Genomic DNA, 23,934 nt, shown 5'->3' with positions numbered 1-23,934 from the left:
ACATTCAGTAACTCATTTCCATTGAATTTTTAATCCTTCCTACTCTTTTTAGTGCCACAAGGTCACAGTGACAGTTGATTAGCCCCAGTTTCATACGATGTATATCACAGGCAACTAAGCACAAGGAAACGTAACTGCAGGCACAAACACTTGTTCGCTGAGGTCTCATTGCTTGTACAAGCACGCTGCTCACAGCTGCAAAACTAGACTGAATATTATGCCTGTGGGCACGCACATTTGTAAGCATCTGCCATACTGGCTTGTTGGATGCAGAAGCACTCAGCTCATGCTAACGCTTGTAAGTGTGAGCCCCAGCAAATGCATTTAACGCTACCCGTGAGAGCAGCCGGCACCCCTATTTTCATCAATGTGAGCTTATCTGTGGATTACGGACTGGGCTGCTGAATAGGTATCCGACCCGATGAGTCATCTGGCTCAAATTGCAATTTTTTTTACTGTATATACTCCAACAGGTTACCAAGAAGTGTTTGCAACTTGTTAACACGTGTTTTACTAAATTAAATTTTCTCCTAACATATACCAATTGATATATTATTTTCCATGGATCATATCCATTGAGAAAACTCTAAACTCTTGGTATATGAAATGTGTCAAGCTATAAATGCTCATACAACAGACTGCTCCTGTGTGCTACAAGTATGCTTCACGTCAGTCCTACAATAAGTTAACATCCATTGTCGTTGACTCATTTCACAGAGAACAAATGTTACTTTTTTACAAATCCCTAGTAGGGAAAGCTTTACAAAAACATAGGTATATTTGAAATACAGAAATAAAACGAAGACAGTCAAACTGAATTCTTAACTGAGGTTTCAGATTTTTATTTTTTTAAATGTCAAGATGTTATAAAACATACACTTCTGCATTTTTTTTACACAAACATATTTTACATGCCACACAATATTAGTTTTTACATAGAGATTATACAATGTTAAATGGCACTCAGCATTTACAGTCAAGTTTTTGGATTGCATGAAGATAAATTTAACTCCACCATCATACATTTCATATAAAAAAAAACCATTATTGTCCTGTATGCAGTATGTTTCTAAACTTCTCGTTACCATTGTCTTCTGTGACCCATGAACCATGGATTTTGCATGAAGGCACAACAATGTCTGATCAGGTACACACACAGATGTAACAATTAACATAAAACACTAGAACAGCAAAAATGTACATAAAAACCTGAGCATTTCTTTCAACAAAATCTACAATCAAAGTCATGTTTTGTTAAGATGAGGTGAAAAACTGGAAAAAAATAGCTTATTTTCCGCAGCTTTCACAGCAGATGTTTTGAGAAAATGCGACGACTGTAAAACCTTAGTTTCCAAAATTGGTAAACTGAAAATCTTTACAGATATCTCTTTTCTTATAAAATCAACATGTCACATGTAACAATGAAAACTACACTTACAAGTTTGTAAACAGGACTGATTGTGCATAAGACTTCTTTGAGGAATGCAGGTATGCTGCACTAACAAGACAAAGAGGTATCTAAAACAACTTTGGTCCACTTAAAATGTCTCATTAAGAAATGGCAGCACAGGGAAAAGACAATAAATGGGATGGCTATATACCTTTTTGTGTTTGTGAGTATTCAATTTTTTTTCCCCTCGGAAGTGCCGATATGTAAAAACAGTAATTACATCATATGCACATTTAAATAACCTGGGCAAAGATAGGCCCAGTGCCACTCATAAAACATTAACTGAGATTCAAGGAAGTCACCTCATAATCCTTAACCACTATGTCACACATATTCACAAGAATTTAACAGATCACACATTATAACTATCAGCAGCAATCTCTTCCTTCCTCTGTCTTTTCTAATATCTTACATCAGAAACAGCTCACAAGTGACAATTACAAAAAGACATGATGGTCCAACTTCATGTGTAAATGAATCATAACTGAAAATAAATCAACATGAGAATACTGCTGATAGTAAAGAGAGTCATCAAACCTTCTGAAAGTCTTTCAGTCATCAGGTCATGTCAGACATCACGCATCACTAGCAATGGTGCTCGTACCATCTAGGAGGAATGATGCATCAGCTAAAATCTCAGCACTTGTTGTGACCAAGAAGAGTAACCTACTTTCTTCAAAAGCTGTAAGATGATGATGAGGTCTAGTGGGAACAAGAGCCAGCTCATGTAACGCTGTTGCTCGTTCCAGGTCAAGCCATCGCTGCAGAGCTTGTTCACGTTCCACTCTCGAACCAGTAAGTGCAGCATCTGCAGGTCCCCATAACCATAGCTCGAGAACAGATTTTGCCTGTGCAAAAATAAAACACTGTATTTTGGTTTGTTATTTATTTTCTCACAGGTAACATTTTAATCTGAGCTATCAAGCAAAACAGTTGTAATGGAAAGCTCCAGACATGGAATAATTCAAGAAATCATCCCAGTACTCAGGTTTTTTTATGTTTTATTCTAGTTAATATATTATTCAATATTGAGGATATTTATCAAGATCAGCATTTGTACACATGATAAAAAACTCCTAATATCCATTTCTCTCTGCCTGAATAGCATGTTTGGTTAAACTGTGTCACTGTTGTATAACAATAAAGCATGCTGCACAATAATGGATATAAAATTGTTTTGAGATTTCTTTGTCATTTTATTTATTTATTTAATATAATGGAGTCTGTATATGTGTGGATGGATATGTGTGTGTGTGCGCGCGCGCGAGTGTATACCCGTCCTTTTTTCCCCCTAAGGCAAGTCTTTCCGCTCCCGGGATTGGAATGACTCCTTACCCTCTCCCTTAAAACCCACATCCTTTCGTCTTTCCCTCTCCTTCCCTCTTTCCTGATGAGGCAACAGTTTGTTGCGAAAGCTTGAATTTTGTGCGTATGTTTGTGTTTGTTTGTGTGTCTATCGACCTGCCAGCGCTTTCGTTTGGCAAGTCACATCATCTTTGTTTTTAGATATATTTATTTATTTATCTATCTATAAGGCTAGGATGAAGTATCATTTTGGCTGAACACCAGAAAGTGCATTCACAAGCCATCTGCTAGTGGTTGGAGCAACTTTGGTATCTCAAGCTGCTTGCAAGTACTTCTCCACTATCTATAGATGAGTAACTTTAATATGACATGACTTTCCAAGCCTTGTTTCAGTTGTATGTTGACTTACGGATTAGAGATCTTAAATGTACGATCACTGTTGCAATTACACCACGTACAGTTCTAATGGGAAACAAATGTTTGGTTAAAAGGAAATAGAATTTAATTTTGTAATGAACATTAAGATGAATGTCTACACATAGAAGATAACATGGTCTTTTTACTACAGTGATCCTCCACAAGGATAAACAATTAAAGTGTCTCATTCGTTTCTTTGAATTGTGAGATTACATAAGTAACTAATTTGTTTTATGATATGTCAAAAGATTATTACTGAAAAATACTGATGTAACCATCCTCATAATACAACAGTGAACACAGTACTTTGATAAAATCAGCAATACAAGGTCTGTTCAAAAAATTCCCGAAGATTCATAATTTCGCGCCAATGGTGTGTTGGAGCGAAATGCTGTTGGCATCCCTACACACATCTGTGCTTAATGTGTAACTGCCAGAGGTTATTGTATGTCTGTTAGTTATTGTTCAGTGCTGTATTGAGTAGAACATTGTGTCACATAGTGCGTGAATTTCAAGATGGCATAGTTAGAGGAGCAATGAGACTGCATTAAATTTTGCACAAAACTCAAGATAACCTTTACAGACACAAACCAAATGATGCAGAAGCTTACGCTGATGAGTACTTAAGCCGTACTCGGTGTTGCAGATGGTCCACATGTTATAAAAATGGCTGGACGGAAGTTAAAGATGACCCTCATTCAGGACACCCTTCAACATCTACCAATGACATTCATGTCACGAGTGTCAATCAAAGAGTGACTGTCCAACAGATGGCACAAGAATGTAACATTTCAGCTGGATCATGCCATCAAATCTTAACACATCTTGGAATGCATCAGGATGCCACTAGTTCGTCCCACTACCACAAGTCAAGACCAGAAAGACCTTCACCTCACAATCTGTGAAGAGCTTCTGGAGTGCACAAATGAGAACGAGATGTTGCTTAAAAGAATCATAATTGGTGATGAGTCGTGAGCCTACAGTTGTGATGTTGAGACAAAGATTCAATCTTCGCAATGGTTGAGATAGGTTCTCCAGGTCAAATGTCAAAGCCACGCTGATAGTTTTCTTTGACTTTGAAGGATTAGTTCATCATGAATTCATGCCGCAGGGACAAACTGTTAATCAGTGGTATTATCAGGAGATGCTGTGACGCGTGTGAGGAACTAATAGAAGAAAACAGCCTGAAACCTGGCGAGACAATTCATGGCTCTTGCCTCATGATAATGTACCTACACACTCATCTCTGCTGGGAAAAAAAAAAAAAAAAAAGACCGGAGCCATTACTAAGCTGCCTCACCCTCTAAACAATAGACAAGATAAAAGGAAAGAAATTCACAGATGTGTGTATCATGTGATCCAACAAGAAGTGTACCAAGATGGATTCCGGGGAAGTGAAAACAGTGTTGTGAGCTGTGTATCAATTATGGAGGAGAGTATTTCGATGGAGACCATGCACAATAGGTAAAAAGTAAGCATAGAAAAATTTTGCCGACAAAGTTCCAGAATTTTTTGAACAGACCTCTTAGTACATTCAAATAGTAGTATTCACAAAGCACATTTATTTTATTTTCAAATAAAAATGCATAATATTACAATTACATTAAATTTCTGAGATAATGCTCTATCTTACAAACATATTTCCATTTGTTAATTTAAAATGTATTTTTGACAGTATGGAAAGGAGACGTTGAGCCGCAGACAGGCACAACTAAAAGACTGCTAAACATGTGAGCTTTCGGACAGAAGGTCTTCTTCGAAAGTACACAAACTACACATTCTCTTCATGCAAGCACACACATGACCACTGTCTGGCCACTGAGCTGCACTTCCATGAATGTGTGTGTGTGTGTGTGTGTGTGTGTGTGTGTGTGTGAGAGAGAGAGATCTACTTTCGAAGAAGGCCTTTTGGCTGAAGCTCACATTTAGCTGTTTTTTTCTTTTTTTTTTTTTCTTTTTAGATTAGATTAGATTTACTTTCTTTCCAATCGATCTGTAGTGAGGAGGTTCTCAAGGATGTAGAACATGTCAGAAAAACAATAATACATGATAGTTTCTTTTTTTTAATGAAGACTATATGAAAGGATAATTTTACAACACTCATTTATTAAGATCGCATTAATGCACTGAATTTAAAATTTTCTGGGTCTACTGAGAAATTCTTCAATGGAGTAGGAGTTGGCCACCAATAAGTCCTTTAGGTTTCTCTTAAGCTGAATTTCATTGGTTATTAAGCTTTTTAAGGCTGCTGGCAAGTTATTGAAAATGTGCGTTCCTGAATAATGCATACCTTTTTGTACTAGGGTAAGTAACTTTAAATCCTTGTGGAGATTACTCTTATTTCTAGTATTGATTCCATGAACTGAGCTGTTGATTTGAAAAAGTGATATATTTTTAATGACAAATTTCATTAAGAATAAACATATTGAGAAGCAATAGTTAGTATCCCTAGTTCCCTAAACAGGCCTCTGCAGGATACTCTTGAGTTCATACCACATATAACTCTTACTGCACGTTTTTGTGCCCGGGAAACTTTAACTTGGCTTGATGAATTACCCCCAAAAAATCCGATATGACAGTATGGAGTGAAAGTAAGCATAGCATGCCAGCTTCCTCATTTTTATATCCCCTATGTCTGACAGAATTCGCATTGCAAATAGAGATTTGTTTAGATGCTTCAGCAGTTCTGTGGTGTGCTGCTCCCAGTTGAATTTATTATCAAGCTGTAATCCCAAGAATTTAACACTGTCCACTACTTCTATCTGCTTGTCATTGTATGTTAGGCATATACTCGTGAGACACCCCTTACAAGTTCTGAACTGCATGTAGTGTGTTTTTTTCAAATTTTAGTGACAAAGAATTGGCTAGGAACCAGTGATTAATGTCCACAAATATTTTATTAGCTGATCCTTCTAAGACTACACTTGATTTGCTTTTATGGCAATGTTTCTATCATCGGCCAACAAAACAAACTTGGCATCTGGTAATGTTACTGATGAAAGGTCATTGACATACACAAGAAAAAGTAAGGGCCCTAAGATGGAACCTCGTGAAGATGGACCCTTGTGGGACCCCACATGTAATTAGTTCCCACTTGGATGATGCCAGACAGCTTAATACATGTCTCTTTCCTAATAGCATCCTTTGTTTCCTGCCAGAGATATAAGATTGGAACCATTTTGCAGCATTTCCTGTTACACCATAATATTCTAATTTACTTAAAAGGATATTGTGATTTACACAGTCAAATGCCTTTGATAGATCACAAAATATACCAGTTGCCTGCAATTTTTTGTCTAATGAATTAACTACATTTTCACTGTAAGTGTAGATAGGCTTCTCAGTATCAGAACCCTTTAGAAATCCAAACTGCGACTTTGATAGTAAGTTATTTGTGATAAGATGGTTATAAAGCCAATTGTACATTACCTTTTCTAAAATTTTTGAGAATGCTGGCAAATGTGAAATTGGATGAAATTTGACACTATTTCTTTATCTCCCTTGTTAAACAGTGGCTTAACTTCACCATATTTCATCCATACAGGAAATATTCCACTGAAACGACTGGTTACACAGATAGCTTAATATGATGTTACTTAATTCAGAATCACATTCTTCAATTAACTTTGTTGATATTTCATCATGCCCACTACATGTTCTTGATTTTAAAGATTTTATGATTAACATTACTTCAGTTGGGGTAGTGAGGGTCACATTCAAATTATGGAAGTTACTTGAAATGTCTGATCTGAGGTATCCCATGGCAGAATCTACAAAACCAGACAATCCCATCTTCTCAGTAACAGTTATAAAATGTTTGTTAAAAAGTTCTGCAACACTGTACACGTCTGTCACCAATGTTTCATTTACTCTTAATGCTATTTGCCTCTCTTCATGTCTTGCTCTACTGGTCTTCTTCTTCACTATATCCCATATTGTCGTTATTTTGTTATCTGATATGACTATCTTTTCCTTTTAATATATTTGTTTGATGTGCATATTACAGTCTTTAATATTTTGCAGTATTTCTTGTAATGTGCTATAGCATCAACATCAGAACTGTTTCGGATTGACAGATACAGTTTTCTTTTTATTTTACAAGATACCTCTATTCCTTGAGTAATCCATGGCTTCTTTGTAGACTTTGCTCTAACTTTGGTTAGTTTTGGGGAAAACAGTGTTCAAATAAGGTAAATACTTTATTAGAAAAAGTGTTATACTTTTCATTCATGCCATGAGCACTGTAAACATCACTCCAGTGAATGTCTCTAAGGAGTGTCCTAAAATAATCAATTTTTGTCTTATTGATTACCCTCTTGAGTTCAGATTTAACAGATTTTATGTCCCGTTCAGTATTAACATTTAACAGAAGGAACTGCATGTCTGAGGCACCATTGACTATTCGTTTTGTAATACAATTTTGTTCACTGGTCTTTTCTATAAAGGTATTATCAATGGCCATTTGTGAGCAATTGGCTACCCCAGTTGGGAACTTTACAGTGGGAATGAAGTTGAATGATAGTGTTACTAACTCAAATAAGTTCTGATTGGGAGAGTCTTTAAGGAAATCTACACTGAAGTCACCAGAAACCACTATTTCTTTATTTTTGTTTGTTAAATGGGCCAGTACAGCTTCAAAGTGGTTTATGAACACATTAAAGTTACCTGGAGGTGCTCGACATACACTTAATATTATGAAGTATTATTTTTTTATGAAATTCTACTTCTGTTGCACATGCTTCCATATGCTGTTCTAGGCAAAATTTATGAATGTCTGTGTTCTTAAATTTATGGCAGTTCCTGATCAATGTGGCAACTCCCCCTTTCTCCATATCTGCTCTACAAAAGTGAGATGCTAACCTAAATCCTGTAACACGTGAAAGTTCTATACCAGTGGTCATTTGATGTTCAGAGAGGCAGTGCCTGTCTGCTACTTATGACCTCTACATGGTGAGTAGCAATCTACCCTTTTCATAATACTGTCATTATACCAGCCTGGATTTTTCATACGTATTTTTCCATGTCCATGGTAGTGTACAAGTAGCTATTACTATGCAGTCCCCAATGAATGTCTTTTCATCACAAATGAAACGGTTAGATTATTTTTCAACTGCTATTATTTATTCACTGAAAATTTATGTCTAATGTAGTAACTGATGATTATAGTTACACTAACTACTTGGAAGGGCCCCCACGAAAAATGAGCCATTGTAGGTCAATGAAACTTTGTGGAAATACCTGTAAGGACATGCAGTAGAGAAATAACCACATTGTAATTTCCACACAAGAGGGTAACATTTGCCCACTGTGCACCATGCTTACATTCCAGGTTACAAAAGTTGCTCATTGTTATGACCACAGGGTGATGACCATTTGCATCCACAATACCATGGATACCATCACAGCAACTTTTGAACGGTGTACCATGGAATGTTCAAGCTGCTGTGGCACAGGTTGTGCACTGCTTGAAGATTGCACGTTGCATAATAGAATTCTCGCCTTGGACAGCAGTAACTTCTTCAACAATTTGTGGTGCAAATAGCCACTGGCACAATTCCCAAATAACCTGTTAATTCGAACTTCCAAATCGTGTTCTTCAACCCCAGTGCAAAAGGAGGACCTCTGTATTCCTTTAACACACTGATACTTGTAAAGATCAGCAGCAGTATTGCTGTTTTGATAAAACAGCTTTATGAATAAAGCTCTCATCACCTTGTCCAGATCCATGTTGACTGTCTGCAACTGTTAATTCACACTAACACTTGCATTTCAACCCTACATCGCCATACCAGTACTGGTGCCTAATGGCAAGTCATGACACTAATGCTACTAACAACGATAATTGTGCAGCACACAATCCGAACATCAGTCTTATAAGTTTGGTGCCCATACAGCAAATAGCTTTCCATCTACACTGGCACAAGTGGCACAAGTGGCACAAGTTTAATTACAACCACTCCGTATAACAGCAAGAAGGTCTGTCGAATCTCTCTCTCTCTCTCTCTCTCTCTCTCTCTCTCTCTCTCTCTCTCTCATGCAAGCACATGCACACATTACTGGAGAAGTTTGTATTTGGAAGACTTAATAATAAACACTGGTGAAATATATAATACTGTACTAAATTATTTGATGTTTTCTGTAACATTTGAGTGTATGTAATACCCAGTCCCTAATAATGCCTTTTTCTGATAACTTCACATTTTACTAACTAAATTTTTCATTAGTTTATACCAATATGCTATTTAAACTACCTGTGATAAGGAAGCTGCCTGCCCACGGGTCAGAAGATCTGTTAACAATGATGTTCTCTGTGTAGCAATGGCTGCTGGATGCAGGTGGCGCAGTCCAACTAGAGCGCACCGACACAACGACCTGAGAAATCATTAAATATATGGGGTTCCAAAGTAGTTTTGAAATAGGAAACATTTGAAAATATGTAAAAAATCTTTATGGTTTTACAATTTGATTAATGCCACAATGTTCAAGTGATACATCACACTGATAATTACAAACACACACACACACACACACACACACACACACACACACACACACACTCTTTAATTTTATATATATACTGATGTTGCTGAGGTTGTAGTTTTAATTTAAAATTGTAAGAGAATATCACACATACAATGTAAATCACATTAAAACATCTATGACAATATGTTGAATGACACATGCTATTAATTAAGCATGCTATCCACTTTAACATACTGTACTGCAGGGGTTCTCAAACTTTTCCACTGTGCCCTCTTTCTGTAACAAATTATTTTGACTGCTCCCCAGCCCATTTTGCTTTCCTTCATCAGCACTTCCCATATTTGGCACAAACAGGGCCCACAATAGCTATTATTGCAACTATCAGTTACAATGACAGTAATAATAATCATCATACATTTGTGTTGTTCAAACATGATTCAAGATGAAACTACATATAATTTATAAATAACAATGGCTACAAGTGCAGTTACTGAAATTGAGAATATGTGTATTTCACTAAATTTTTTTTTTTTTTTTTTTTTTTTTTTTTTTTTTTTTTTTTTTTTTTGTTTACAAATTAGTTCACAAATTCATTAGTTAGTTAAAATTTAACAATTTCCATCTGTAGTGCTTTTAATTCATTTAGGGAGTTTTAATATTTGAAATCTCATGATGTACAAATGCTACAATATTCACCATTTAAATGCCAAATTAAAAATTGTTATATTCAATTTGATCACTCAAAAAGCAAATAAATAAGGGTAAAAATGTACATGGTTCATAATTCAGAACACTTTTGTAATTTGTGCGTGCGCTTGGATTTCTGAAGAAAGCAGACTCTTTCTTCATTGGATCTTTGAAACAGCAATTCACGGAGCCCCTTCCATCTGCAGTTTTGTCTCGATTAATACCACTGTGGGAAATGTATGGTGATTTGAATTTTGCAATTAAGTAGATTACCTCTAAGGATGCTACTACATTAGGACTTTCTTAGGAACTTATACCTTTTTTTAAAAAAATAAAATCTTACATTTCATTTTAAGTGTTCATCATGCCACTTAAAAAATTCGATGGGTTTACCTTCATAGTCTGGTTGTTTTGTCTGAAAGTGTTTCTTTAGTTTTATACACTTCAAGCTATCGTTAACTAAATCTCCAAACAAGAACACATTGTGATCATTCCTCATCATTCAAAAGGATGCTGGTAAAACCTAATGTAAGAAAATCAACTTGATATTATGGATGTTGGATTTGCATTTAGAACTAACGTTGTTAACAGGAACAGAAGAAGATGCAAAAGAAGAATGACCTTTGATTAAATTCGAACCTTTTTCCTTATTAGATCTACATGCATGGGATCTCTTATCACCATTGCAAATCAGCCACTTATGCATGGGAAGTGCAGAACTTGTTTCAGTGTATTTTAAATCTAATTAACTAGAATTTAACTCTTAGCTAATTCACTACCTTCAGCTAACTTTGGAAGTCTGCCTGAAATCGAGGACAGTCAAAATGGTTGTTATTAAAAATCTATTCTTGTACCCAGAGTTGCAAAGAAGTGGTGGAAGCATTGTCAAGCATATTATTGTCATTAATGATTGTTAAATGTTTGGTAAGTTGCTAACCCTGCGGATGGTTGGTGACATGGGCTATGTAATGAAATACAACTTGCGATTTTTCTCATAATTCCAGCTGACAGGATCTACTGCTCAGTTCTTGTTAAATATGACAGGAAATCAATGATGGGCTAGCTTGGTTCACGGAATTTGAGAATCTGACACTAACAATATTTGCTCCCCAGATGTATTTTCTTACACAATATGAAATACACGTAAATATTTCAATGAAAGCCAGCACCCCCCTCTATTACTATCTGCACCCTCACCCCCTCCTGGGGGTACAAAATACCTCAGTTATCAACAATAAAATCAATTATTATAGCTAAAGAGTTATTAAAAGTTATTTTGGTAGTACCATATTACATTCAACAAAAGGCAAAGGTCCTGAGTTCGAGTCTCGGTCCAGCACACAGTTTTAATCTGCCAGGAAGTTTCATATCAGCGCACACTCTGCTGCAGAGTGAAAATCTCATTCTGGAAACATCCCCAGGCTGTGGCAAAGCCATGTCTCTGCAATATCCTTTCTTTCAGGAGTGCTAGTTCTACAAGGTTCACAGGAGAGCTTCTGTAAAGTTTACAAGGTAGGAGACGAGGTCCTGGCAGAAGTAAAGCTGTGAGGACGGGGCGTGAGTTGTGCTTTGGTAGCTCAGTTGGTAGAGCACTTTCCCACGAAAGGCAAAGGTCCCGAGTTCAAGTCTTGGTCCGGCACAGAGTTTTAATCTGCCAGGAAGTTTCATATAAACGCACACTCCGCTGCAGAGTGAAAATCTCGTTCTTTCTACATTCAACAAACTCCCAGGAAACCAATACTATTTAAAAAAAAGTTCCTATACATATTACCTCATTATTTACATACAAAGATTTACAATTATTATTAGTTACAAAACAATTAGTTGTCTTTATTGTAAAGCTGCACCACTTACTGTAGTGTATTATAAACAGGTCTCTGCTCTTACAGATGTAGGTACCTGCTTTCTTTGAAACTTTATTGTGGTCAGTGTTCCAACTTGTTTGATGCGACATGCCATGAATTCTTTCCCTCCCCTGTCTCCTCATCTCGGAATAGCACTTGCACCTTATGTCCTCAATTATATGTTGGATATATTCCAAATCAGCTTTCGCCAACTGTTTTTATACTCTACAGTTCTCTCTAGCACCACCAAATTGATGACCTCATGTCCTAACACGTGCTACCATATTGTCCCTTCTTTTGTCATTATTCTCCATATGTACCTTTCTTCAACGATTCTGCAGAGAACCTCCTTATTCTGGATCTTATCAGTTCACCTAAATTTCAATATCCTTCTATAACAACACATTTCAAAGAGGTTTTCTTCTTTTCTGGTTCACAATTCACTACTGTATAGTGCTGGGCTTTAAATGTACAATCTCAGAAATTCGTTCTTCCAATTAAGGCCAGTGTTTCGTACTAGTAGGCTTCTTTGGGCAGGAATACCCTTTTTGCCTATGATAGTCTGCTTTTTATTTGCTCCTTGCTTCATTCATCATGTGTTATTTTGCTTCCAAGGAATCAAAATTTCTTAACTTCATCTACTTTGTTATTAACAATTTTGATTTTAAGTTCATTGCTAATCTCATTACCTGCACATTTCTTCAGTTTAATTTCAATCCATATTCTGCACTCATTACACTGTTCATTCCATTCATCAGATCCTCTAATTATTCTTCACTTTCACTGAGGATTGCAATTTCAGCACAAATCTTATCATTGATATCATTTCACCCTGAATTTTAATCCCACTCTGGAATTTTATTTCCATAATTATTTCTTTGGCGTACATAACAGTAGGGACAAAAGAGTGCATCCCAGTGTTACACCTTTTCAATCCCAGCACTTGGTTCTTGGTCTTCCACTCTTTCCCTCCTTTCCCTAATCTTACTCCTATTTTTCTCAAAATTCTACATCAGCATTTTTTCTCCTAGGTTAACAAATACTATGAATGTGTATTTCTTCTTGTTATTTCTTGCTTCCATTATGAAGTGTAATGTCAGAACTGCCTCTCTGGTACCTTTATCTTTCTGAAAGCCAAACTGATTGTCATATAACAAATCCTGATTTTTCTTTTCCATTCTTCTGTATACTATCTTGTTAGCAACTTGGTGCACGAGTTGTTAAGCTAGTTGTGAGACAGTTCTCACACTTATCTGCCCTTATTATCTTCAGAATTGTGTAAATGATACTTTCTGACAGTCTAATAGAATGTCTTCAGACTCACAGATTCTACACAAAGCCATCTAGACAGAGAGGGAGGGAGGGGGAAGGGAGAGAAGATGTACAGAGAGAGGGGACATGGGGGAGTGATGAAGAAGTTATGCACAGAGAGAGTTGAGGACAGGAGATGGCAGATCTTAATTTTTTATCTGACTAATACTGGATCTCCTATCTTCCATTTCAATTTCCATTACTTCTTCCATCACATCATCAGACAAATCCCCCCCCCCCCCCCTCCCCCATTTAAGGTCTTATGTGTACTCTTCTTACATATCAGCTCTCTCACCTGCATTTAATAGTGAAATTCCCATTGTACTCTAAATGTTGACCTCTTGCTTTTAATTTTGCCAAAGGTTATTTTGACTTCTCTATATGCTGAACCAGTTCTTCCAATGCCTACTGCCTTTCTAACTTCCTCATATTTCTGCCGAAGCTATTTTGTCTTGGCTCCCCTGCAATTTCTATTTATTTCATTCATCTGTAGTGCTGTATTTCTCTCTTTCCCTTGCCATTTTTGTACTTCCTTCTTTTGTCAATCAGTTTCAGTATTTCTTCTGCTACCCAAGGTTTCTTCACAATTACCTTCCTTGTACTTGTGATTGTCTGTCCAACTTCTGTCATTGATGTTCTTAGAAATGTCCATCCATCTTCCACTGAACTGGCTACTATGATATTGGTTATCATCTTCTTGGCAGTTCTGTTAAAGTTCAGTATACTCTTTACAACAACTAAATTTTGATCAAAGTCTATATCTGCGTGTGCTTTACAATCTAATACACGATTTCAGAATCTGTCTAACCACAATGTAATCCAGTAGGAATCTACCCATGCCTCCAGCATTTTCCATATATACCTCTGTCTCTTGTGATTTTTGAAGAGTGTATTTACTATTATTAGCTGAAATTAACTGTAGAACTCAGTCTCTCTCGTCTGTCATTGCTACTACCAATCCCATATTCTCCTATAACTCTGATGCCATTTCCTTCACATACTACAGTGTTCCAATCCCCCATTATTATCATCCACATAATTACCCATTAAATATCTTCAAACTCTACCTCTCTACCCCTCTACCTCTACCTCTACCTCTTCATCTTCACCTTGTGACACCTGCATGTGTGCCTGAACTGTTCTTTTTGGCATCGGCTAGTGGTCGATTCTACTGAAAACAACCCTATCACTGAACTATTCTCTCTGCCCTACTAACCTATTCACAATGAATCCTATTCTTGTTACAGCCTATCCTGCTAATGTTGATATTACCCAATATCTGTCTGACCAGAAATCCTTTTCTTTTTTCCATTTCACTCCGCTTACCCTCATTATATTCAAGTTAACCCTCTGCATTTCTCTTTTCTGATTTTCTAGCTTCCCTACTTGCACTCCTGAAATTCCATGCTCCAACTCATAGAAAGTTTCCCTTTAGTTGCTTATTCAATCTTCTTCTCATTGCTACCTTCCCCTTGGCAATCCCCTCCTGGAGATCCAAATGGGCGTCTAATCCAAAAAGTTCTGCCAATGGAGAGATCATGATGACACTTTTTCAGTAACAGACAACATGTCGTGTGGACACACATTATGTCTCTAATGCAGTGGTTTCCACTACCATATACATCCTCATAACACGGATCATTGCCGATTCTTCTGCCTTTAGTTGCAGTCTCCCTCCTCAAGGGTGAGGAGGTGCCCCAAAACTATGTCAACTCCTCCTCTAATGTTGAACTACCAACAGAAGGTATAGCAACTGAGGAGGTAGCAGCTTTTTTCTCTCTCAAAGTAGTTGTTTTCTTCTAATTTACTAAATTACATTTTGCTGGAACATTGAGCAGTAGAGTAATTATTTATTGTCAAGGCAGGGTACAGACTTCATTTCTTTTGCTTTGCTTGTCTCCTTTGAATGGATGTCTTGAGTCATTCCACTCCCCTGAATGTTCTCGTTCCTGCTGGGATCAATCACATCTACAGAACTCAATGACAAAAGATAAAAAATATTCCATAGAATGGAAGTTAAGTTCTAAATTTCCATCAATGTTGAGGTTTTAAGAGATGGACCATTAGCTCAGCTGCAAAAAAGTAAAGGAGAAGAAATCATCCTGGTATTCATATGAATAAATTCCAGAAAATCATGGAGAATTCAACTTACATTGACCTGACTGGTATTAGAGATCCATTAATCCCATATGGGAAGCCCATGTCATAATCATTGCCCCAACTCACTAATTAAGTATTCCAAGAGCCACTCATATGAGATAATGATAAAAAAGTCAGTTTACAGGATGTTTAATGTCCTGTGTTTAACACGAGTACATGCTGCCCATTCTTCGTCCTAGTTTCTCACACTTCCTCAATATCTTACAAAGAAATTATTTTATTAACTTACAGTGAGGTTGTTCACCACAGGATATTTTGAAAAGAACTTTATGCTACACAGCCATAAATATTTATTTTATTTTATTTTATTTTATTTTTTACTGTAACAGCACAATATTGTACAGAAATTATGTTGTGCTCACCCTCTTGGAGCAGTGCCACCACCACCCTCAGCTGTACTAGCACCCAGTTCCCTCAAAGCACACAAGTGTGGGTGCATATCAGCCTGCTGGCAGTCCTCGTAGCGGCAAAGGACAAAGTTGGTCAGTGAAAGTGGCGCCTCCTCGATTCCCTGAGCCTGCAGTCTTTTCAGGCCATTGACAAGCTGCAACAGTGCAAAGCTTGCTGCTTCTTCTTCCCACCTTTCCTTTTCCCGTAGCCTGCGACCGTACGACTGCACTGTGTCCACCTGAAGTCGTACCAACACTGACACAGATGCTGCCAACAAAAGGAGAGAGGCTAATTAAAAAGTGTAACCTTTTTTATATTATTATTATTATTATTTTAATTTTTTACTGGCGTTAGTGATCAAACTTTTGTTTGTATAGAATGTGTGAGAGTCTTCCAAATTTTATTTTTTTCTGTAAAATGTAGTTTTAACAGTTCCAACAAAAATAATACATTGTGTGTTCACTCTCTACACAGGCATCTAAAGCCCCTTTGAAACTCTTGATCAGAGCTTCACAAATTAACAAGAAAATAATATGAGGACAGAGGGTGTAAAGAGAAAACTCCAACCGCTGATTAAGTAAGCAAATAACACATATTAATGCCAAACTTTTATTACTCTATCTTGCATTACCTCAAACTTTTTTCTCCTGTCCCAATACTTTGCACTTCTATTTTTGGAATATTCCCTCCAAATGAGTCTATTTACGTTAAATATCTTATCTTTTACATTAAGCTGATCCTCTCCTTTTGCATAATTCAAATGTCATCACCACATACCTTATGCTTTACCATTAAAAACAACATAGAAGCAACTGACATGGGATGGTTCTCTAAATTTACGGTAACACAAATCACAGCCAAAACATGGATGGCAAGTATTCACATTTAAAGGATCCAATTTCTAGAGTTGCCATCACAAAAAATCTGGAAAAATGTGGAATTATGGGCACTGTATTAGAATGGTTTAGGTCCTACCTAACCAACCACAGGCAAATTGTGGTTATAACATCAGAGAAAAGAAATCATGCTTTAGAATGGAAAAACCATTTCATTTCACAAGGAGTACCCCAAGGTTCAGTATTAAGTCACATTCTGTTCCTGTTTCTCATAAATGATCTACTGCTTAATATTGATTGTCACTCAATTTTATTTGGAGATGAAACATCCATAAACATATACAGTACATTTCAAATAATTTTTCATAACAAAATTCAGTCATCAGTTGCAAATACATTTTTATTACACCTTACCAGTTCCAACAAATTAATTTGTCGTCTTCAGAAACCTACAAAATTAATCTTTATATCTTGGCTATACAGTTAAGTGAAGTATAAGAAGTGTATTACAGAAACTTACTTAGTACTGATTTAGCAAATGTCAAAATCTTCTTCATAGAGGCATAATACCATGATATGTCCAGAAATTTACTTATTGTATGCGATTTTGGTACACACAGATTGACAATTTACAGTAACTATCACATCTATGTATATGTCAAGCTGTTGTGCTAGCAGCAAAGAACACACATAAACACAAATAAAAATTGCTATTGCTACAAAACTTAAAGTTATTAAGTACATAGTCGTCAAAAGTGTCTCAAGCAAACCTCGTACAAAAACTGTACAATACCAAAACCAACAAGAATATAACTTCCTCTCAACAGAATAAAAATGTTCTTCACTGTTAATAAATACACTACAATCCCATTTCAAGGTGACATTCCATATTGCATAGATAATGTATTTAAAAAATATGACATCACTGTGTTCTTTACCACCAATAATGCACCCAGTTGCTCTTTGGACATAATGGAAACCTCTGACTGACAATTTTCTCAAATCTGGAGTATAGAAAAAGATCACAATGTGTGTCATAGTTTTTATATAGGACAGACAAGGAGGGCATTTAAGATCCACTTTTGTGAGCATTTGCTCAAGAAAGATGGCGAGAATTCATATGTCAACTTTTGCTGAACATCTCAAAATAGAGAAACACACTCTTCCTCTGCCATCCTTGCTTAACATGTAAATTTTGCATGTAGTTGGAAAGGGCCACAAAAAGAACCATTTGGAAGAATTTGAAATATACACACTTTCCTACCTAAATTCAAAAGAAATGTTGAAGGATCAATTTGCATTAAAAACAGACCCTATTCTATCTCCTATACAACATGAAAATTGGCCTAGGCCTTTTGTATATTAGAACTATGTGGCTTTTTTTAATGAATTATGTATAAGTTCTTTATATACCTTGGTTATATTTTTATATATGCTTTTATATACGTTCCTTGCTGCTAGCACAACAGGTTGATGTAAACATGACGTGACTGAGTTACTGTAAATTATCAATCTGTGTTAACAATAATCGCATACAACATGTACACTTCAGGATATATGGCATTATGTTTGTATGAGGAAGATATTGACATCTGCAAAACCAATACTAAGTAATTTAAACTTTTTATATTTCACATAAATATACAGCAAAAATCTAAAGATTTATAATATACATACATCTGTAGGCTTATGAAAATGACAAATCAGTCTGTTGAAACCAGTTAGGTGTAATAAATATGAGGGTTTGAACTTAAATAGTTGCAACTATTTATTTACAGCTCGTACAAAATAGATACATGTTTCAAAGTTTTACTGACCTTCAAAGTAGTCACCAGCATTGCCAGTGATGTGGAAGTCCTAGGATACTCTTAGCAGTGCCAGTTGTGTCGACAGTTCGAGCAGCGTGGTCTATTGCCCAACGAAGCTGGTCGTAGGTTGTGTTCCAAAAATGAACAGCATACAGACACTTTCTGCAGGACCTGACCATCATTTTGTAGGACAATGCTCAGGCACACACAGTTACTGATTTGGTTGACTGATGGGGCTGCTAAGTGCTATACCACATACTGCACTCCCCTGACTTAAGCCCTCGTGAGTTCAACTGGATTTCTAACACTTCAAAGCATTCGCTTCAGAACTGCTACAAATTCGTCAGGCAATAGACAGTGCCGCTCTAACTGGCAACACAACTGGCACTGCTAAGAGTATCCTATGACTTCCACATCACTGGCAATGGGTTATACACAATGCTGGTAACTATTTTGAAGGTCAGTAAAACTTTGAAACATGTATCTATTTTGTATGAGCTGTAAATAAATGGTTGCCACTATTAAAGCTCCAACCCTCGTATATATTTCTTTTTGAAAAATATATACTACAGTAGCTGAAAATTATAGGCATGCATAAAATAACAAACATTTAAAATAAATAGCTTAGCATTCGTGGTCATATTATATAGCGTTAGCAGCAAGCAGTATATCACAATTACTTTGAACCAGTAATATTATATTTTGTGGTAGCCCGTGCCATACATCTCTAATATTAAAACTTCAGAAAACTAATCATTAGAAACATGCACAGTGTAAAGCAAAGAAATTTATGTCGCCCACTCCAAAATTCTTAGTACTTTAAGCGTTCGCTCACTGTACATCTATAAACTGACTATCTTTGTACACAGTAACCCTGATTTATTTGTAACAAAAATTTCAACATGACTACAACACCAGAAATCAAACTAATTTTACACTGCCTACTCACTGTTTGAAACTTCGCTCTACATGGGGATGAAAATTTACAACAAAGTAAAAGCAAAATTAAACAAACTCTTAGCTTTCAAAATTAGAGAAGGAGGGGGAAACAATAGTAAGCACTGGGTCAACTTCAGTTCAGAGTTGATAGAAGAGCCTGTGTGAAAAGTAAAGGTGGAAAGGAAGAGGAAACAAAACAAATCAGGAACAATAATGCAGTTAAGAAATAGAGAGAAAGAGGAAAGAAGAGGGAGGAATCAGGAGAAATTAATGTAAAAAGCAAATAAAAAAGTAAATAATGAAATTTTTACTGTATAGGAAATTAGGTTGAGAGGAGGTGGGGCAGAAGGGTTCCTGTGTTCAGGCAACCCTATATCAGGGAGTTTCACAATTCATGTTCTAGAGGTTGTAGAGGGGACTTAGAAGATCAAATTTTACATAGGAATCCATGTCCAGAAACATCATCCAACGACAACGACGCTACAGAGTGTTACAGGCACCGGTGTCTGTAAATGCATGCATATACAAGGTGATTCCATGATGATTTTAGAACTTTCAAGAAGGATGATTGAGAAGGATAAACATATCAATTTTAGGTACGGGTCCCTGTACTGGAAATGAACAAATCAACAATTATAAGTGAAAACTGTTGTGATACGTCTGAGGGTGGAATATATGTACTGGTACTGTTGTTGCTAAGATTGTAGGGTAGGCAACATTCAGATATGGTAGTACGGGAAAAAAAAAAAAAAAAAAAAAAAAAAAAAAAAAAAAAAAAAAAAAAGTCTGGTAAACATGGGCTCTACAATGGATACCTTACGAACTGTGGGCACTTGCTCAATATAGGAGATATGTTTCATGCTGGTGAAAATGAACAAGTGCTCATAGCTCCTCAGGTATGCATTTTAGAGCCCATGTTTACTAGACATTTTTTCTTGTCTAGGTCCATACTACCACCCCTGAAAGTTGCATACCCTACATTCTTCACAACAGTAGCACCGATACAGGTATCAGAATGATTTTCTCACCTAACTTTCAACTCATTTGTTTCTGAACCAGGGATTCCTCCCTCAAATTGATGCAGTTATCTGTCTCCGTCATCCTCAAGAGTTTGCAACATCATCACTGAATTATCCTGCATATGCATGCATTTACAGACACTAGTGCCTGAAACTTTTACATTCTGTAGTGTCATTGGATGACATTTCCAGATGTGGATTCCTGTGTAAAAATTGATCTACTACGACACCTCTACAACCTCTAGAAGTGTTTAACACAAATTGTGAAACACCCTGTAAAATGCCACACAGTAAACACATTTAAGCTAGTAAACAACATGTACTGTGCTTCCCTGGAGCTTTGAAGTTGCGTGGTCCAAACTGGTACAGGTAGCTAGTGTATTTAGGCAGTAGATTGGTGTGCATGGGGCAAAAGACACAAGAACTTCGATGGAGGCATTTTTAGGGCCTTGTAAGGGTGAAGCACTTTTACATTCTTCTGACACTAGTTTAGGTGGAATGTTAGCATGGGAAACGATTTTGTATGTGTAAGTGTATAAAAGCTGATGAAGCTTCTCTACCACGTAATCCTTGTGGTCAAGTACCACAGTGGTGGAGCTTTGTCAGTATGGAGGATAATGGTAGAGCAGAATGCCTTTAGATCAGAGATAACTCAATATTCAAGAGTAAGACTTGAAGTTCGATTTTCACGGAGGGTTTGAAAGCAATGCTGGAATTGAGGAATCACTGGATTGTATGGTATGGATGATTTTGGATTTGCCTCCACTCCTCACGTACGGTGGGACACACTCAATCCAGAGACTAAGATAACTGCTTCCCACCCCTCTTTTCCAACCATCCCCAACCAATCCCTCTGTCCTTTCTGGAGAAGCAGGAGAAATATATAGTTCTGAAAGGTGCAAAAACACCTAAAATTAACTGGTGGCATTACTAAGAATTGAGCCTCCAGAAGGTAGGTACCAAATAATTCAAATTAACCTTAGAAATTATTCATTATTAAAATATCCTTTAATGCAGCACTGCTAACTGCCTTACAGGATAACAACTTTAACTTATGAGGGAGTAACCAATGCTGTCAAAATATTTTGTCACTCACTACTGGCCAATTATCAAATTGTTCCTAGTGTAGAGGTGGCAGTGGTACTACTTGTATCAAGTCTCTGTTCTTCTTAACTTTAGTAACATCTTGATTTTTCATTTTCAGGAGATCTTTTAAGCTTGTACAATTTCAAATTAAATATAAAACTTTAAAAAGTACACAATTTCATAGCTGATACAATAACGTAAAAAATAAAAGCATGTGTGCTCTATGCAGTTCCACTTCTGTCCTTTATATTACACATGACAAAGATTTTAAGCTTTTTGGCAAAAGCCAACATAAGTATTTACATTCTTAGAAAACTAGTTGGAAATTTAGACTACAAAGCCACATTATAACACTGTTCCTAATAATTGCGAAGGAATTTTCAAGATCGAATAAACAGTACTCTGAAGCAATGTAAGAATTCTATGGATTAAGAAAATATGGCAAACACACAGGCAGAAATGTAGCTATCAATATGGTCATGCCTGGCACCTTAACGATTTGCACCAAACAGCGTTAATGCTGAAGCCACATTCATAGAACATCGACATCTGTACTCTTCATCCTATACACTAATAGCAGGCAATAAATATTCTGTCATCAAGATGTTTTATTCAGAGTGCATAGTTGTTTTGTATGAAAACTGATAATCAAAGTTGACATTAAATAAATAACAGAGATACAGTGTAAATACTGATTGAGTTTAGTGCAGCACCATTACTACTACTGTATACCTTATATAAATTTTATATTACCTCTAACCAGCTGATCAGGATCAACAGATGGAGGCCGGAGAAGGTATCTGGCAGGAATCAGATCACAGAATTGAGCAAGGGGAGTAAGCATCGGTGCCCGAGATGCAGGTAAATCTCCGCCACCACGCCCAGCAGCACTAACGCTTAACGTGACCGGATGGCCTGACCAAAGGGCAGGATAAAATGCACGCCGCCCTGCCAGTGTTCGGCCTCGTTCATCCACAGAAAAGTCAGACCAATGGAGCTCAGGTACAGTCTTGAGACCTCGTAGAGTTACCGGTATAGTCAGAGCAGAACTATGCTTAACCTGTTAAATGGAATTTACATAAATTTGTAGTTCACAGCACACAGACTGAACATGTAAAAACTATAATTATTGTAACATCATATAACTATAATATTTCTTGGTTTTGAAGAGATTAAGGTGGTGGTGGTGCACTGCTCTTATTTTCATAGTACATGATTAGTGGACCTTGTGTCCATGAAAAGTGGAACCCTTGTGTACATGAAACGTGGAGTCCTAATCCTCATCCCACCATATTGATTTATGTCTGAGCAAATAATCCCAGGAGAATGCTACAATAGTTCATTCAAATGGACATAGTTGATCCCTTGCCCCTCTTATTTATTCCTCCTACAATTAACTTAGTAAGCCACTTATAATGACTTTGGTGTTGACGGACAATTTGTAATTCTCTTTCCTTTTGTTCCCAATAGTTACTATAAACATCACACACATTGTGAGCAGTTTTTATTTAAGAATTGTGACATGCTGAATATGTGAGGAGGGCTGATCAATAGAGATAGAGACTAATTTTTTTTGCTGTTGCTTCTGATAGTTTCCTACCCGTACCATGAATATTTGAGAACAACGGGCTTTTATGTTTAATGTCCACAGACAGCAGCACCCTCATATCAGTAGGTTGGTAGTAATGCTCCATTTTGTAGACACGCTGTGCATTTGGCATACTGTACAATGGAGGTGACACGTTAGGAGGAGCAGTACAGGACACTAAAAGTCTGTTCGTTTAGTGCCTACAGCCACTGTAACTTAAGAAATGTGGCATTAAGCATACAGTGAAGAAGCACTACCTCATGAAACAGTGTTTAGGTGATTCAATGACTTCAAAGATGGGCGACTTGTCTGTGTTAAGCTAGGTGGGCCTGGTATTTCTACATCTGCTGTGACTGACGTCAACATAGTCACAGCTGATGTACTGTCCATGAGGATTGGTGGATGACAATCAATCTCAAATAAATGTTGAGAACTTTGTATTGCAGTGTTTTACAATTCTGCATAATCACCTCCATATGAACTGTGACTGTGCCTGTCGGGTACCATGTCTGTGGAGTTCCAAGCAAAAGGCTGTGCGAACTGAGATAAGCCATGACATGCTGTGTCTCTCTGCTGACAGAGGTGATGCATTTCTGGGATCAGTTACCACA

General features: G+C 36.8%; 1 protein-coding gene across 1 annotated transcript in view; it reads right to left on the bottom strand.

Annotated features, from left to right (window-relative positions):
- Nucleotides 1-825: 825 nt before the first annotated feature.
- The window catches only part of LOC126481732 (uncharacterized), a 104,416-nt gene continuing 81,307 nt past the window's right edge, over nucleotides 826-23,934 (bottom strand). The window contains exons 13-16 of the mRNA XM_050105686.1: nucleotides 22,489-22,795; nucleotides 16,020-16,314; nucleotides 9,424-9,544; nucleotides 826-2,298 (exon numbers count right to left, since the gene is read on the bottom strand). Of these exons, the coding sequence (XP_049961643.1) occupies nucleotides 2,026-2,298; nucleotides 9,424-9,544; nucleotides 16,020-16,314; nucleotides 22,489-22,795 (996 nt within the window). The 3' untranslated portion in view covers nucleotides 826-2,025. The remainder of the gene's footprint in view (nucleotides 2,299-9,423; nucleotides 9,545-16,019; nucleotides 16,315-22,488; nucleotides 22,796-23,934) is intronic.

Source organism: Schistocerca serialis, chromosome 5 (assembly GCF_023864345.2).
Source record: "Schistocerca serialis cubense isolate TAMUIC-IGC-003099 chromosome 5, iqSchSeri2.2, whole genome shotgun sequence".
Taxonomy (NCBI): Eukaryota; Metazoa; Arthropoda; class Insecta; order Orthoptera; family Acrididae; genus Schistocerca; species Schistocerca serialis.
This window is presented reverse-complemented; position numbering and strand designations above follow the sequence as displayed.